This window comes from Centruroides vittatus, unplaced genomic scaffold (assembly GCF_030686945.1).
Source record: "Centruroides vittatus isolate TY-2023 unplaced genomic scaffold, ASM3068694v2 scaffold_3315, whole genome shotgun sequence".
NCBI classification, from domain to species: domain Eukaryota; kingdom Metazoa; phylum Arthropoda; class Arachnida; order Scorpiones; family Buthidae; genus Centruroides; species Centruroides vittatus.
This window is the reverse complement of record NW_027122703.1, coordinates 2,848,933-2,866,842: the sequence shown is the minus strand read 5'-3', so window position 1 is coordinate 2,866,842 and position 17,910 is coordinate 2,848,933. Positions and strand designations below refer to the sequence as shown.

Here is a 17,910-nt window from a genome sequence, read left to right as displayed (position 1 = left end):
TGATTTGATTTGACTTATATTGAGAGAAGATATTTACAAATAATTTTTATATATTAGCATGACATTAAACAAATACAGAAATAACTACTGTATACGAAATGTTCCCTGACCTTCCCTATAAGAGTAAAATAAATATTTTGTTTTTCTGTATCGTAGATATTTTTTCTTGGCGCATACAAAAGCGTTTAAGTACGTATAAAAAAGCAAAAATCGATATAAATACGAATAAATCTTTGTGTCCTCTTTGGTATGGTTTTATTGGTGTATGGCAACGCAACACACCAATCTGCCAATAAGAGTATCTTACACAAAGTCTTTTATGGGAATTTGGCCCCTATTTAGGTGTTACTAAAGCAGTACTAACGTGAAGAAAATCCAAAATCTCCATGTGATCAGCCAGTTGGCGAGGCGGGAACTCACTACAAGTGTTCGGTGCTTTTGTCCACTTGAGCACTCACTGGTGGACGGATATGACCTAGAATCATATACAAGACGTGGCATGTTCGTAGAGGCCGATTTGCGTATATATTGTGTCTCTACTGACAGCAGTGGCCACCCACTCGTATTGTTTGGATTAGGCACCAATGCGATAATTTTTCATTAGTGTTTTATTTTTTCATATTTTAATTATTAATATAATAATAAATGAATGGCTAAAAACAATAATCAATTAAAAAACATGTTAACAAATCGGAACTTGTCCACCTTCAACTAAGCGCACGAGTAATTTCAAATAAAAAGTCGAATAAGTTCGTAAAGATTGTTTGTCGTCTCGACGAAATTGTTGAAAGAGGACAAGATACGAAAACATTTTATTGTTTCGTTTAGTTTTGCAAATGTTTATTATATTTCCTTTTGTTGCCACGAGTCTTTTTTGACTCTTTGTGTTGGCACTAGGAGGGCATTTTTTTTAGCAAACCCATTATGGGCTCGTCCAGGCCCACAGTGGTACGAGGCTCGATATATTCAGACGGACTATCTCCAAACATTTCTCGTGTTTTTCAACCCAATCGAGTTCGATCCTAGATTCCCTAGAGCTACAGGCTGCCACCCTAACCGTTCGATCATCCGACCGTCTCATTGCCACCTGTGTATTCTTTGTTACTCACAAATGTGTGCTAAGTAAACTTCAAACATCTCAACATATGTTAAGATCAAAATAAATATTTTCGGATTTAATAAGCACTATTTATTTACACTTTAAAAAACATCCATATATTCCAGAATTACTATAATATATTAGGATGAAATTTCCAAAGAGGTATGCAAAGATCTGCAAAATAGACCAGCGAAACGAAACTTTATAATCAATAATTCATAATGCAGGATGGCCCACAATTTAATCATCTCAATTATATTTTTAACATTACTTTAAAAACGGTCAAGAAGGTTGGAATTAACGCGTGATATGCTGTATTTAGATTAGCTAACTTACGTGCTTCGCTTTATACTACTTTATTTTTCAAATAAAAACGATTAATTTTAGAAATTCAATATTTATTATACTTATTTACAATTTCAATTTTGAAATTGCTTTTAAATGTAAATTTTAATTATTAAAAAAATTATTTTATTTATAGGTAACAGCGAAAACCATTTATAAGTTAACTTTTAGAAGAGAATAATAAAAATTAATCAGTTTTTAAAGATAAAACTTTTAAAATTATGCATGAACTGTATATGCATTTTATGTGTAAATTTTCATATAAGTTAAAGATAAAAATAAAAATCTTTATCATAGCATTTTATTTATATCTTAATACACTCGATACATTTGATACTGATATATTGTAACTCGTATTTTCCTGTAACTTACTAATTCGTTAATTTATAATCAAGGCTAACAGAGTTCAGTTTCTGATATGGAAATCCCTAAAGCTGTCATGGAGGTTCTCAATCCACCAATAATATTTCCTCTATTCCTTTTTCCCTCACATTTACCAGCTTGTATTATTTGTCTTTCGGTTAGAACTTCGTCCCACATATTTATGTCCGCTATATCACCAATCCACGCTTGATCAGCTTCGTATTTACCATCAAGAGTATCCTGATCCTGCCCGACAATAAACACACCTCCTCCTTCGATACGATCACCTCTAGCAATGGTTTCATTATTACTATCGATATAACATTGATACCCTTCCGCATACACTTGCAAATGTCCATTCGTGTTAAACCAAGATACGCAAACGTGGTACCACTCACCCACTGTCCATTCTGTGTTTGAGCATTGCATTTCTGTATAACTGGTTGCGATATTGACACCTACTTTGACGTTTCCATCTTTATTCGAAAGGCACACAGCAAATTCATTGTCGGATCGAGAGGTTGCGTACGAAAAAAATGTCGAAAATTCTCGTTGAATCAAATGCGGTTTGATCCACGAGCAAATCGTGAACTCATTTAGAGACGGAAACTGTTCATTGAGACGAAGACGTGGGTAGTTTTCGGGACTGGAGCGAGGAATGTGTATTTTCAGTTGAGAATTTTGTACAAGTGCCAAAGAAAGGAGCACGCACAACATAGAAAACCACATCTTGCTGTCTCTTCTAAATTGAAATACCTTCACGTTACATCCTTTCATAGTACTTAGAATACGTGACGTAAGATAATATTAGCATCTGAGCTTATCGAGGTGATTGTGCAATGTACCGGTACTTTGAATCATATTATTTCATTTACATAATCGCAGTTTCAATTTTAAGAATCAATTGCGTAATGTTAAAGAAATATTTATTTAATTATGTTTCTTTCATTAATTTTTCCTTTCGAATACTTTATTTATGTGATCTATGCGGATAAAAGTCTCTTCTTAATGGCAAAAATAGAAGTAAAAGAAAGACTTAACAAATACTTTACTGTAATTATGAAGTCGTGTATTCTTAATAACAAAATATTCGGCATTGAAATTATTATTTGACTTTTATAACCATCGTATATCTTTGGAAGCTTAGAGAAAAATGCATTTTAGGCCCATCCATCATGCATCTTAAGTATACTGTTTAGACAATTGTGTTTGGATACTAATCAATAATATTTTTAATTTCAAATTAAAAATGTTAAATTGAAATAAGAAAACCGAAGCTGTTTTTATAATATTCGAATGTCCGTCGCATAAAGAACATAAACACCAGAGGCTATCGAGGTAATTTTAAAATTTACTTTGTTATTATTTAATTGGGCTGCAATTTGAAAAAAATTGTAGACATAAATCCCTAATGTCGTCCGTCCGCATGTTTTTCCTTAATCTTCAGAATAGAGTTAGATTGATGAAAGTCGAGACCAAATAAGGAAACCTTCGAGGTAGGATGCCCTGACACTTTCGATTCAAATCGAAAGTCATGTTATTTCAATTCAAATATTCTGTCACGAAAGGTGTTAGATACATGACCGGCACGACTCTATTGTTAATGGAAAGGTATAATGTACTGTACAGAGAGAAGACACTATGAATTTGAGATGGAGAGCATATATTTTAAATGAAATAAATTAAAAATTGTAGCCCGGCATTTTAACGATGTAGGATTGTAGCCCTTTGTATAGGAACAATTATTTATTGTTCCTATACAAAGGATCGCTTTAAATACCCGTACTATAAATTCGCTAATTTTAATAACTAATAGTAAAGTAATTTGCTACTAGAGATAGATGTTATCTCTTATGTAAATTAATAATTATAATTTTTATATAATTTAGTCAGTCACGTGGAAGAAAGGAACTGGCCCGACATATCCTAGTCAATGAACAAATCCTTTGGGTACAATTTTCTTATACAATTTTAATATAATGATTTAATTTGCTACATGTTCCTCATTATGTATGGCCCTAGACACCAATCATGGGGGCTATGTAGCAACTGTGCACCCTCTGGACAGACCTAATTAATCTCCGTTTGAGAAATTTCTGTATTAATAATAACATATTTAACATAATTAATTCCCAAATATTTTAAAAACGATTAAAGTTAAAACGTGCATGACTAAAAAGGCCCTTTTTCCTGTCAAGAGTTATATTCAGTACCGTAATGGGAGCTGGGTGGTGAGAATTTATTAAATGACTAAAGATTTTTCTTTCTTCTTTCAACCCCATGGGCGCTAAGAGGGACTTTTTATTAAGTACATTATGATTTCTGCTAGGCTCCCAATGGGGAAGCCGGGCGGAGAGGAACGGGCCCAACACCACCACATTCATTGCGAGCCTGCCAAATCCATGATAAACATGAAAGATCACAAAAAAGAAAATTCATGTTGAACTACCAAAATTCAAAAAACGAGCTTAATAAAATAAGACAAAAGTTTCAAAATTAGAAGACCAGTTTCCAAAAAGGAAAACAAACATTTTAAAAATTTCAACAACTAGTTGCGTAACTTTTCCGGCATAAAAGGTAGAATTGTGCATGGCCCCATCTGTTATGAAATTTTATTTTAAAAATTTTTATATTGTTAATTATTATGAAATGGCAAAAAGCTTAATGTTGAGGATAAAAATGAGTTTTATTATAAAAACAAGTCGAAAAGCCCGATTCAGGCATCGGGGCATACTAAATTACAAATAAAAATACAGCGAAACATCGCTTAACGAGTGTTTCGCATAACGAGCAAATCAAAAATTTTAACCCCGACTCGCTTAACGAGCGAAGTTTCGCATAACGAGTGACGACGAGAGGGTAAGTCCCGGATTGTGCTCATGCTCCATCATGCTATTATTTGTGATTTTTTTGTTTTCTGCAAATCGAATTTAAATTCCAGGTTGGTTCATTCCGTGCTAGAAGGAAAAATGATGATGATTCACACTTCTTAACAATGTATATTGTATCATTTTTTTTAATATACGTTATACGTAAAATACCATATTTACTTGCGTATAAGACGATATCGCATATAGAACGAGGTGTGACTTTAAAGATTAAAATAAAGAAAATTCGATTTATTAATACAATTCTAATTTTATTTCGTTTAATCACAAATAAATTATCATCAAATGTACGTATTAACCATGTTTTCTTGACTCTATCACCTTTTGTCTACTCGGACTCGCCCTCCGAAGCTTCGTTACAATTCTTTTCTTTTTCACTCTTACTCCACAAAGCATCGTCCTCTGATCCGTCGAGGGAATTTAAAGTGCAGTATTTCCTGAATGATTGCTATCAGCTTTTGAAGATTGCTCTTCCACACACCCGATACTCATGTAGCAAAACCAAAAGATTATAATGCACGTGACAGGAAAAAGTATATCTTTAATGATTCAGAATGTACAAATATTCATTAAAAATACCAATTTAACAAATATGAAATAACTACATTTATTATCATTGCTAAGTAAACAGTTATTTTCGGATTATCTCTTTAAAAACGACATTCACATTGACCACGATAGCACTCTGCTATAATGGCATGATGAACTATACACGGTTCAAAAAATTATTGCAAAAACGCAAAGGAGCATTCGCCCCCGCGTATAGGACGACCTAGGTTTTAGAAGCAGTGAAAAATGAAATATAAAAACCTTGTCTTATATGCGAGTAAATACGGTATTTGAGTATTTTTTCTGCATGGAACGCATTATCATATTTTACGTTAATTTCTATGGAAAAAATTGTTTCGCTTAACGAGTGTTTTGCATTACGAGTAAGGTTCTGAAACGAATTATGCTCGTTAAGCAAGGTTTCCTTGTAATAATATACTTAGTATTATACTGTAAAAATATAAAATAATTTATATTGCTAATTTAAATAATGGCTAGGGGCGTTTTTGGCATACCGTGACAGAAAGAAAATGCTTATTTATTCAGCTTTATATAGTAGATTTGTAAATACTGATAACGATTAAAATTGCCATTAAGCTCAGACCCCCCCACTCCCCTCGTCCTTTAATCGCGAAAATTTAATTGAATCAATCTCTCTAATATAGAAACTTACCAGCTAAATTTCACAAATTTTTGACGAAAGACACAGAAGTTATTAAGTTTCAAAGAGGGTGAACAACGTCGTCCCCAAACACAGACACACACAGACACACATACGCTCGCGCGCGCGCGCGCTAGCATTCATATACTTTTTGATACGCATTGTTTTCTCTCAATAATTCTATTCTTTTTCCTAATTTTGAATTTTTTTCTCACTTTACGAAATTTGTTCTTCGTATTTAAAAAAGTTACGCTGTTTCTCGATAAATTGTTCTTATTTTCGCTTAGAAATAAAGAGATTAACGTTATTTATCGACATTTGAATGGTGTGTCACATAATCATAATACTCGTATGAAATTATTACATCATCTTGCTTTGATGAGTCATAATTATGGGAGCTGACACTCCAAGAAGAGTTCACATGCCATCAGTGCAGAGAGTTAGGATAGAATACAATCACTTTTAGTGGCCGAATAATTATCTTAGCGATGAACTAATATTATAAATCAGCTTTCCAGATATAAAATCCCATTCCTTAACGAGGACAAAACTTAATTCGTGGAAGATTGTGAAAGGAAACCAAAGATACGATGCATCTTTCTAACGCGTCTGGATATGGTCTGTGATATTCCGGTTCAAAAATTTGCAAATATAATTACTTTTTAATATTTTAGGTTTCATGTATCCTTCATAAGCTGACCTCGATGAAAATAATTATTAACGTTCACGGAAAGAAGTTGAAGCTTAAGAACATTCCAGGAAGCTTCCGTAGAACTCAGAGCAGCTACGAGTAGTTATAGTGCCTTTTTCAAAGCACATCCAGCATTGCATACTTCAACACAATACTAGAACATCACCAATCTCGTAAAAACAATCTTTTCTATATAAGGATTCTACTTCTAGCCATTAGTTTCGGATTAGGAGTATGGGAGGATCTGGAAGGCTAAATGAAAGAATTTTTGGAATTATTTAAAATTTGCTTTAATTATTTAACAAAATAATTTGTAATAATAAAATAATAATTTGTATTTTAACAAAATCCAAATTATTTAACTGATAAAATTTCCCATTTACTTTCCAAATCGAAGAAAAGAGGGAAGTAGAACTTCCTTTCTATGTATCAGCTTCCTGAGGAGAAATCTTTATCTCTCCTTGTGATGATACATCAGGAGTGCGACTCATTTTGTCAATCCTGTCACGGGAGCAACAAGATGACTCCTGATTGGAGAAATTTTGGAAAATAAAAAGGGCAAACAGTCCAGTTTAGAGGCTTTTTCGTCCGTTGTTAAACCAGATAGCCGGATTCTCGCTCCTCCCCACCTTTACCATCGACGAAAGGATAGAAGAAACATCAACCCTCGAACTACTGTTAAGAGGGATTATGTCATAATTTGTAAACTCTCTCTCTTAGAGGTGTAATCAGATTCGATCGTAGAATAGATATCCTACACATATTAGAATTTTCCCATTTGTATTCGGGGTGGATAACGTTAATCTCATTTCTTTACTGTTATTTTGTACTTCCTTTTCCGTTATATCATTAAATTTTATTGTTTAGTTAAATGATTTTGCGTGGAATCACTTTAAAAGTCGGTCGCTCTATCGACGACTCCGAGACCCCTCCCCACTCGAACTATTGACCTCCTGTGAGGAATATAACTCGTATCGCGGGCTACACGCGTAAAACGTAGCTAGTATCAGAAAATTCCTGACAGAAGACGTAGAACTTACGATCTGTTCGTCTTCTTCACATAAACAAAACATTAAAGCCGTCCGGTGACAAGGAGAGCGGCCTTTTCGGGTCTGACTTCGAGAGATACTTTCAGCACCGCGGATTCTCACAAGTAGTAGTGTTACATGGAAATTTTCAGTTCGAGTAACTTCCTTTTGAAAAAGTTCAAAACACAAGACGTGGATATTCGCCTGTAAAGAGAATTTTCATTCAACTTTTGTCATTAAGTTTGCCTTAAAACTTGAAAATGGCTGAAAAATTCTAGAGAATGTAGTTTGGCTGTAAATTCCTCACAGCTTCGTTATAAAAGCAAGACAGCAATCGAAAAAAACTAAACTCTTGACATTTGGACTTGAAATTAGACTACTTCAGGGTTTCCTAAGATTCTTCATCCTATTAAATGTAATCCATTTGTATGAATCAATAAAACGTTCCAAAAATTTCTTAATTTTTAATTTTTTTCTTATTAAAACTAATTTTCGGATTAAATCAATTCTTTTTCATACAGGAAGAAACATGGCGTTTCATTGTTTTGACTTATATTTAGGGAAAATACAGTATTTAGAGAAACTATTCTATATATTAGTATAATTTTAAAGAAATTTCAAATATAGTAAGATACGTACAGCTTGTTTGTGAGTTAGTTTCAGAGTTTAGTCTTTTCATACATTACATTATTTCATTTATTAGAGTAATTATAGGATAGATAGCCGTAAGGGAGAGATTGTCAGTCGCTGTGATTCCGAAAATAGTCAGTGAGAGTGGTGCAACTGTAATGGAAGATGTGGATTGCGACTTGTTTCGAGAAACCTTCCTTATAAGAGTAAATTAAATGTTTTTTTTTTCCTATAACGTAAATATTATTCCCTAGAGCATGTAAGTACAATAACGAATCAAAAATACGAATAAATCTTTGTGTCTTCTTTGGATGTAACCTAGAGTCGCATACAAGCTGCGGCATGTTCCTACAACCCCATTGCCTCTATTGTGTCTGTCAGTGGCCACCTTTCGTATTGTTTTAGATAAGTGGCGAATGCGATAATTTTGTTTTGTTATATTCCAATTAATAGATAATAATAAATATAAAAGATATTAAAAAGTCAGAAGAAACAATTAAATGTCTTCATATCTTGTCCTTCAACGAGGGAAGCGAGTAACTCAAAAAAGGGGGGGGCATATAAGTCCGTAAAGGCTGTTGCGTTGCTGAGATTGTTGAAAAAGGGCAAGATTTAAAGACACTTTATTGTCATTTGATTTGTGAATATTTTTTATGTTTCTTTTTCTCGCTACACGTCTTTTTTTTTTACTATTTTCGCCTGTGGGCACTAAGAGGGATTGTTTTAGAAAGCGCATTATGGGCTCGGCCGGGCCCACGGTAGTACAGGACTCGATGTATGAAGACGAACTATCCCCGAACATTTCTCGTGTTTTTCAACCTACTCAAACTCGATCCTAGATTCCTTCGAGATACAGGCTGTCACCCTAACCGTTCGATCATCCGACCGTCTCATTGTCACCCGTGTTTTCTTTGTTACTCACAAATGTGTGCTTAGTAAACTTCAAACAACTCAATATATGTTAAGATCAAAAATAATTTTTTTCAGATTTAATAAGCATTATTTATTTACACTTTAAAAAAATCCATATATTCCAGAATTACTATAGTATATTAGGATGAAATTTCCAAAAAGGTATGCAAAGATCTGCAAGATAGACCAGCAGAACGGAACTTTATAATCAATAATTCATAATGCAGAGTGCCCCACAATTTAATCAACCCAGGTATATTTTTAACATTATTTTAAAAATGGTCAAGCAAGTTGGAATCAACGCGTGGTATATTTAGATTAGCCGACTTACGTGCCACGCTTTATACTACTTTATTTTTCAAATAAAAAGAATTAATTTTAGAAATTCAATATTTGTTATACTCATTTACAATTTTAATCATAAAAAATTAATTTTATTTATAAACAACAGCGGAAACCATTTATAAGTTAACTTTCAGAGGATAATAATAAACATTAATCAGTTTTTAAAAATTATGCATAAACTACATATGCATTTTATGTGTAAATTAACATCTAATATTACATAAAAATGAAAATGATTAAATAAAAATAACGAAACGTTATCATGGCATTTTATTTATGTCTTAATACATTCGATACATTTAATACTGATATATTGTAACTCGTATTTTCCTCTAACTTATTAATTCCTTAATTTATAATCAAAACTGACAGAGTTCAGTTTCCGATATAGAAATACCTAAAGCTGTCACAGAAGATGTCAATCCTCCAATAATATTTCCTTTCTTCTTTTTTCCCTCACATTTACCAGCTTGTATTATTTGTCTTTCTGTTAGAACTTCGTCCCACATATTTATGTCCGCTATATCACCAATCCACGCTTGATCAGCTTCGTATTTACCATCAAGAGTATCCTGATCCTGCCCGACAATAAACACACCTCCTCCTTCGATACGATCACCTGTAGCAATGGTTTCATTATTACTATCGATATAACATTGATACCCTTCCGCATACACTTGCAAATGTCCATTCGTGTTAAACCAAGATACGCAAACGTGGTACCACTCACCCACTGTCCATTCTGTATTTGGGCACGTCATTTCTATATAACTTTTTGCGATATTGACACCTACTGTGACGTTTCCATCTTTATTCGAAAGGCACACAGCAAATTCATTGTCGGATCGATAGGTTGCGTACGAAAAAAATGTCGAAAATTCTCGTTGAATCAAATGCGGTTTGATCCACGAGCAAATCGTGAACTCATTTAGAGACGGAAACTGTTCATTGAGACGAAGACGTGGGTAGTTTTCGGGACTGGAGCGAGGAATGTGTATTTTCAGTTGAGAATTTTCTACAAGTGCCAAAGAAAGGAGCACGCACAACACAGAAAACCACATCTTGCTCTCCTCTAAATTGAACTACCTTGATGTTACATCCTTTTATAGTACTTGGAGTACGTGACGTAAGATAACATTAGCATTTCAGGTTATCGAGGTCAATGTGCAATGTACTTTGAGTCATATTATTTCATCTATATAATCGCAGTTTTAATTTTAAGAATCAATTGCGCAATGTTAAAGTAATATTTATTTAATTATGTTTCTTTTATTATTTTTTCCTTCCGGATACTTTATTTATGTGATTTGTGCGGATAAGTCTTTTCCTAATGGCAAAAATAGAAGTAAAAGAAAGACTTAACAAATACTTTACTGTAATTATGAAGTCGTCTGTTCTTAATAACAAAATATTCGGCATTGAAATTATTATTTGACTTTTATAACCATCGTATATCTTTGGAAGCTTAGAGAAAAATGCATCTTAGGCCCACCCATCATGCATCTTAAGTATACTTTTTAAACAATTCTATCTGGATGATAATCAAATATACTTTTAATTTCAAATATTCACTTTTATTCTCCACACATACAATAATTGTGATTTCTCGACTGTAGCAATAAAAGATAAAAATATCCATAAATATTAGCAAATCAAATAAACTTTATATGGGACTCCTCAGAATCGTTGTTCTTGTAGAAATGATTCCTTTGCCTACGGCATAATGAACCTTTGTTTGAATTATTTTGATATAATAAATATAATTTATAGCAATTGTCTAGGACCTGAAATTTCCTTAATATGGTACTGTCCATACAAATAGCGCTGTATTAATTAATGAAACACGAGGCAGTAAAGAGTTCAGTCTGCCACTCTAGGAAATTACAGTTCAAATACGAGTCAGGAATGTTAGGAAATTTTCAGAGATTGTCTATCGGAATGTTTCGGACCCTATTTCTCACTATACGGCCTCCCCCCTTGTCGGCTCGGATAAAAACTCACATGTATTTGACATTGTGGGCTCGGTCAAACAGGTCTTTGATATTGTGTAACACTTCGTGGAAGAGTTGAGTTATGGAATGAAAATGTTTCGTTCAAGAGCGCAATACTAAATTTTAAAATGGTGTTTATTAAACGATGCAAAAATAATTTTAAAAAAATAGAAGTCCTGTTTTAAGGTAATAGAAGATAATAAAGTCTTTTTTTCTTAATTTAAAAATGTATTTTGCTATCAGCGAAAATATTTAACCCAACAAGATACTGATTTCAAGATACAAGATATGGCTTAGAATAGTACCAAAAAGTTATAAACTGATTCTAAAAATTAATATAATCTGAAACGGCTTCATACATTTCAACGTTAGAAAGACTTGGAAGAGTCTTGCGCTAGGTCTTTAACCTCGTGTAATTGTGTAGACAATATTCTTAAGGCCTGAAAACCTCTATAAGCTTTATAAAATAGAGAAAATTATTTAAAATACTTCGGTAAAAATATTCCAAACATTCACCAGAGAGAAAAAAAATGCATATAAATCTATGTTTGCATAAGCACATTTTCCAAAAAGAAGCAATGATAAAGTATTAACTTGAATAAGAATGCGAGTTAATAAAATAAATTTTCAAGGAAACTTATAAATAATAATATAATTTTTCTAATTGTTCTCAACGTTTGCATTAATATATTCAATATTTTCATCTTTTTATCTTCGGTGAAACATGTAATATGTCTTAATCGATATTTCATTTTCTGATGTGTCCATAATTCTTGCAATATTCTTCTAATTTCTGTAATTTTTTCATTAATAATTGTTTTTTCTAACAACTAGAAAGCTTTCACAGTTATATGAAATATTTTTCCTCCATAAATTTATTAAATAGTGTCAAGAACACTAAAAAAAACTCTCTGTTGAACTTTAATACTTTACTATGAACGTTTAAATTATCCATTATAACTCATTTTAATTTATAGATACAGTATTTATATAATGTAAATATGCTTAGTTTACACTAATTTTCTTCTATTAAATACGTTTTTTTTTTATATTTACTGAATATAACATACATAAACTGAATTCCTTCTAAGCATATTTTAGTATTTGGTATAATACAATGCGAGTTTCTTTGTAAATATATATCTTTTTTGCACTAACTAAAGATCAAATTTATTTATTTTTAAGAAAATCCACTCGTGAACTGTAGAATAAATAATATACAATGTTCTAAATATTGACAGGATTATTAAATTAACTGAAAATATCCTGTCAAGCATCTTTCATAAATCATATAATAGTCAATCAACAGGAGATTAATGGTCCTTTGGTATCAAATTCTTCGAAGTGAAAAGTTTACGTTTATACTCTTAATTTATTATAGTAATTATTATATATTTATATCAATATTTACTCCTAATTAATTAATCTAAAAATAACTCTTAATAGCATATTACATATAAATACTTAAAATTTAAAAAAATCACATGATTTCCGGTTCAGACCGGAAGTTTGTATATAGTTCATCGCGACCTCCGACCCTAAGCATTCATATTTAGTCTCGAATTTCATCTATCGTTAAGTTTTCGAGATTAAGAAAGGATTGACAGCCAAACGGACGACAGTGAGAATCTATAGGTCTGCAATTTGAAAACTTTGCCTAATTATTCAAATTAATCACTTAAATCTCTTATAAGTTATCAATGAGTGGCAAATATTTTCCCTAAATTTATTATCTTAAAACACCTACGAGTCGTAAATTACTACGTTTTTTTATTATTTTATTCTATCTAATATAACAAATAAAAGGTTTCTTTAAATATTTCGACAATTTATTTCTTATTTAATTACGTTGAGCGATTATAAATATTCATGTAAAGAATATAATTACAGCTTAATGAATCCATTTAATACATTTTTAAACTATAAATATTCTATAGAATATCTAATATAGATTTAGCATTACTTCCTTTTATGATTCGATATCCTTGAATGCTTGAAAATGAATATTTGTTTAGATAAGCAATCAACCAAAGCAAACAATTAAAAACTCGTTTATCTAAACGACATTCGAATCAGTGAAGTAAACAAGGCAACGACCAATCTATTCTGTCGACTTAAATAAAAAAAAAGAAATAATTAATTAATAATTAGCAAAATACCACTAATACAATATAAAATTTTATTTCAAATACTAAATATTCCATAAAACATACAAATGATAGAATTATTGTAGTTCGAATATGCGTACAATACATTAATAAAAGGAATTGAATATTACGTCCATTAATTACGTATAACGTTTTTGAGCCATTTTTGACCCCCTCCAATGATGTACTTTTGTCAAACTTCTCCCCTTTAATTACGTGTACAATAGTCTCTGACATTCAAGAAATTAGTTTACTTACACGAGAAGTAGACTTGTAAGAACAAATTTGTATGCTCCTAATACCACTAAAAAAGTCCACGTAGACAATGTCTGAACTCCTCCCATCGTGTACAATGATGCACTTTTTGTCACCTCCTTCCCCTTAAACTGTACACATAATTAATGGACGGTACTTCTGAACAACAGCCTTAATTTATTTCAGATTATATGAAAACCTTATTATTTACAACGTACTACAAGTGATAATTTATTTTATGCGGATTAATAGTTCTCCTACAGTTGCAATAAAATTTTAAAAAATAATTTTTGGTTAATGTAACCCTTGGTGCCAAGATGGCGGCTCGTGTCTGGTTCCAGCAAGGAAACAGTGGGACGCATGTTCTAACCTAACCTAGTCTAATAAATTACCGTAATTATTAGCAACCAAATTATGAGAATAGGTTAGGTTAGGTTAGAACGTGCGTCCCACTGTTTCCTTGCTGGAATCAGAGACGAGCCGCCATCTTGGCACCAAGGGTTACATTAACCCATTAATGGTTCTGAACTTTTTGTTGGTACATCCACTCTCCAGTATGACATCGTAGATACCCTTACATGTATAAAAGTTAAAAATTTTCAATTTTTATACAATAAAATATACAAATAACAATATAAAATAGAGAAATAATTCGAATTTAAAAAATTAGGTAAATGTAACTCTTGGTGCCAAGATGGCGGCTCGTCTCTGATTCCAGCAAGGAAACAGTGGGACGCACGTTCTAACCTAACCTAACCTATTCTCATAATTTGGTTGCTAATAATTACGTTAATTTATTAGACTAGGTTAGGTTAGGTTAGAACATGCGTCCCACTGTTTCCTTGCTGGAATCAGACACGAGCCGTCATCTTGGCACCAAGGGTTACATTAACCCATTAATCTAAATAGTCTATATATTATACATTATTAATAGTATAAATTTACTTCAAAAAAAAAACAGATTTGTTTAATAAATATTTGAATTTAAACTTCATAAAGTAAATAAAAAGTAAAATATCATGATTTACAAAGTTCGGTCTCAGAAAGAATTACGTCCAAAGCAGTCATTGAAGTTTTCATTCCGGAAATAATATTCCCACGTTCTCTTTTTCCATCACATTTGTATGCTTCTCTGATCTGTCCATCTTTCAAAACTTCGTTCCACATATTAACATCAACAATATCTCCATGCCAGGCTTGATCCTCGACATATCCCGAATCTGAACCATGTTGCATTTGCCCAATAACAAATATTCCACCACCTTCTATACTGCCAGCAACATTATTACCAACATCATCGAGCTTACATCTGTTTCCATTAATAAATACTCTGATATATCCATTGGATCCAAACCAAGATGAGCAGAAGTGATACCATCCTCCGGGATACCAATTGACTTGGTGACATTGGAATGTGTTGAATACATCGAAAACCTCAATACCAATGCTCATTTTGCTGCTGTGATTAAAGAAACATCCGCCTATTTCATGGTCCAACCGATTTGTACTGTATGAAACGAAACAGGAATATTCCTTTTGAAAGTGATAAGGTCTAAGCCACATACATAATGTAAATTCCTCCATATTTGGTAAAGTGCCATTCAACTTCAATCGTGGATAAAAATTCTCTGCAGAAAGTGGAATGTGTACTTTATAATGAGAACTTTCACATTGATGATAACAGAGGATGGCAAGAAAGCCGAGAAACAAAAACATGTTCACACTACTCAGAAAGAATGCCGAAAATAAATGAAAATGTGATTATTCATTCAACTTATCTTGTTCGGTTATAATATCAAAGGTCAATAATAATATTATCGTAAATTGATAAATTTACTATGACTTTTTTTATTTTATGTATTTAATTCAAGATAAATCAATTTATTTATGATTTTTCAAATCATTTATTCATAAAATCCATTAATTTATTCTTCAATATAACTCGTAAAATTATAATTGTTAAACATTATAAATATTAATAAAACGAATTTTACAAATTCAAAGCGTAATTTCAAATTAATATGTTGTAAAATGTGTCAAGGTTGAGTTCATAAACCTAAAGTCACATATTTATGTTATTGAATTTAGATTAAAATGATAACTCTACAATTTCTACATCTTGCCTTTTTAACGTATTAACTTAAAGTCATTGAAATCCAGATTTTCAGACGTACTTATGGTGGGTCTAACCCACAATGGGGTTAAACACACTCGTAACAGATGTAGCACACAGCTAAATGTGTTGATTCCTCACATCAATCGAATCTTTTATACTAATTTTTTAACACTCCGTTAGTCTATCAACTATTATACAGAAATTCATGCAAAAATTTGTTCTGCTGTGCTTGTACCATAAAGTAATTTGGTTAACGTTACCTATGGTTCCAAAATGGCGGCTCGTCTCTGATTCCTGCAAATAGAAGAAAAGAAACAGTGGGGAAGCACGTTCTAACCTAACCTATTCTAATAAATTACCATAATTATTACCAACAAAATTATTTGAATAGGTTAGGTTAGGTTAGAACGTGCTTCCCCACTGTTTCTTTTCTTCTATTTGCAGGAATCAGAGACGAGCCGCCATTTTGGAACCATAGGTAAAATTAACCAGAAATTTTTATTCTACGCTCTAAATTGTATGCTTCCGCCAGAACAATGTACAGACATTCAATATTTACCCCGAAACAAAACTTACATTATATAGTCTCAAAACGAAATGGACAAGGCAACCATTTTGTTCTGAGACAATTTAATCAATTTAAAATAAATTAAAATTTATATAAAATCAAAGAACTATTTACTCGTTCAAAAGTTTTTCAATATTGTAATTATCTATAAAAGTAAATCCAAAGTACGCGTGTATATTTCGTTATGAATTTGCATATGATAAATAGATACGATATCGTGAATACTTAATTTATCATCAAAATGAACTCATATACTGTTTGTTTAATTGGAATTTGAATCCTATGTTTAAAGTGGATCATTATGATAAAGCACAATCGGAGATGTCTGGAGTTAGCAATTTTTAAAGCATTTATCTTGTATCAGATTGTAATGGAAGACAAATAATATCGCCAAGAAAGGTGTTTTTCCATTTCATCATACTGTAATTATCTATAAAAGTAAATTAAAAGTACTCGTGTTAAATAAAGATTAAGAAAGGAAATTCGGCATGGTAATTTGTATATTACGGGCATCGATGCTAGTAAATTTTAGTGCTTAAAAGTCGAGGCAGTAGGAAGATAGAATGGATCATGTGTCATATCTCCAGTGGGGTTCAACTTGATGTAAATGACAAAAACCATTTTGATTTAATGTTCTTTGATCTAAAGTCATGTTAGTGTTCAGTAGATTTGATAATATAAGATAAATGCCAAGGGCCCAATTGGCTCCTATTGGTATTAAACGCGTGAAGAAAGCCTGAAAAACGCCACTTAGTTACACTCGAACCCGGAACCAACTATTGGTATTTAGTGATTTTATCTACTCAGGTAAACTCAGCATTATAAAAATTTAACTTAGTTTTTTCAGTTAGTTTTTAATTGAATTATATATATTCATATACATATTAAAGCTTATTTCGTGCAAATTTATTTCATTATTTTCGTATAACCTCACAGACACATGTAACACGTGGCGCCATCTGTTATTTAAATTTAAATTTTTGATAAATAAAATATAAATTAATACCGGTATTATTATTTTTATTTACTAAGAAAATATTATATTTTAACGATAAATTTCGTAACTTTAAATATGAAAATTAATATTAACTCCATTTTATAATTTGTAAGCTTTAATGAAAGTAATACTTAAATAGAAAGTATTTTTTATTACAAGAACACGTAAAAATATGGAATTAAATTTTATTATTCAAAAATATTTTATATACGATAATAAAGTTTACGAGGCCCTAGATTAATATAAGCTTGTGAGGGCGCTTTTATTATAATATAAAGTCTGCATCACGTGTTACTTTGTGTGTTTGTATTATCTCTTACTGGAG

At 31.8% G+C, this 17,910-nt stretch overlaps 3 protein-coding genes across 3 annotated transcripts; all 3 read right to left on the bottom strand.

Annotated features, from left to right (window-relative positions):
- Positions 1–1,840: 1,840 nt before the first annotated feature.
- LOC136988528 (C-reactive protein 1.4-like) lies at positions 1,841–2,584 on the bottom strand. Its single transcript, XM_067286399.1, has one exon. It carries the CDS (start codon positions 2,582–2,584, stop codon positions 1,841–1,843), a length of 744 nt encoding a protein of 247 aa, XP_067142500.1.
- Positions 2,585–9,870: 7,286 nt separating this feature from the next.
- Positions 9,871–10,572, bottom strand: LOC136988527 (C-reactive protein 3.3-like). Its single transcript, XM_067286398.1, has one exon. The coding sequence runs from the start codon at positions 10,570–10,572 to the stop codon at positions 9,871–9,873; it is 702 nt and encodes a 233-aa protein (XP_067142499.1).
- A 4,349-nt stretch (positions 10,573–14,921) lies between these two features.
- LOC136988526 (C-reactive protein 1.4-like) lies at positions 14,922–15,620 on the bottom strand. Its single transcript, XM_067286397.1, has one exon. It carries the CDS (start codon positions 15,618–15,620, stop codon positions 14,922–14,924), a length of 699 nt encoding a protein of 232 aa, XP_067142498.1.
- Positions 15,621–17,910: the final 2,290 nt, after the last annotated feature.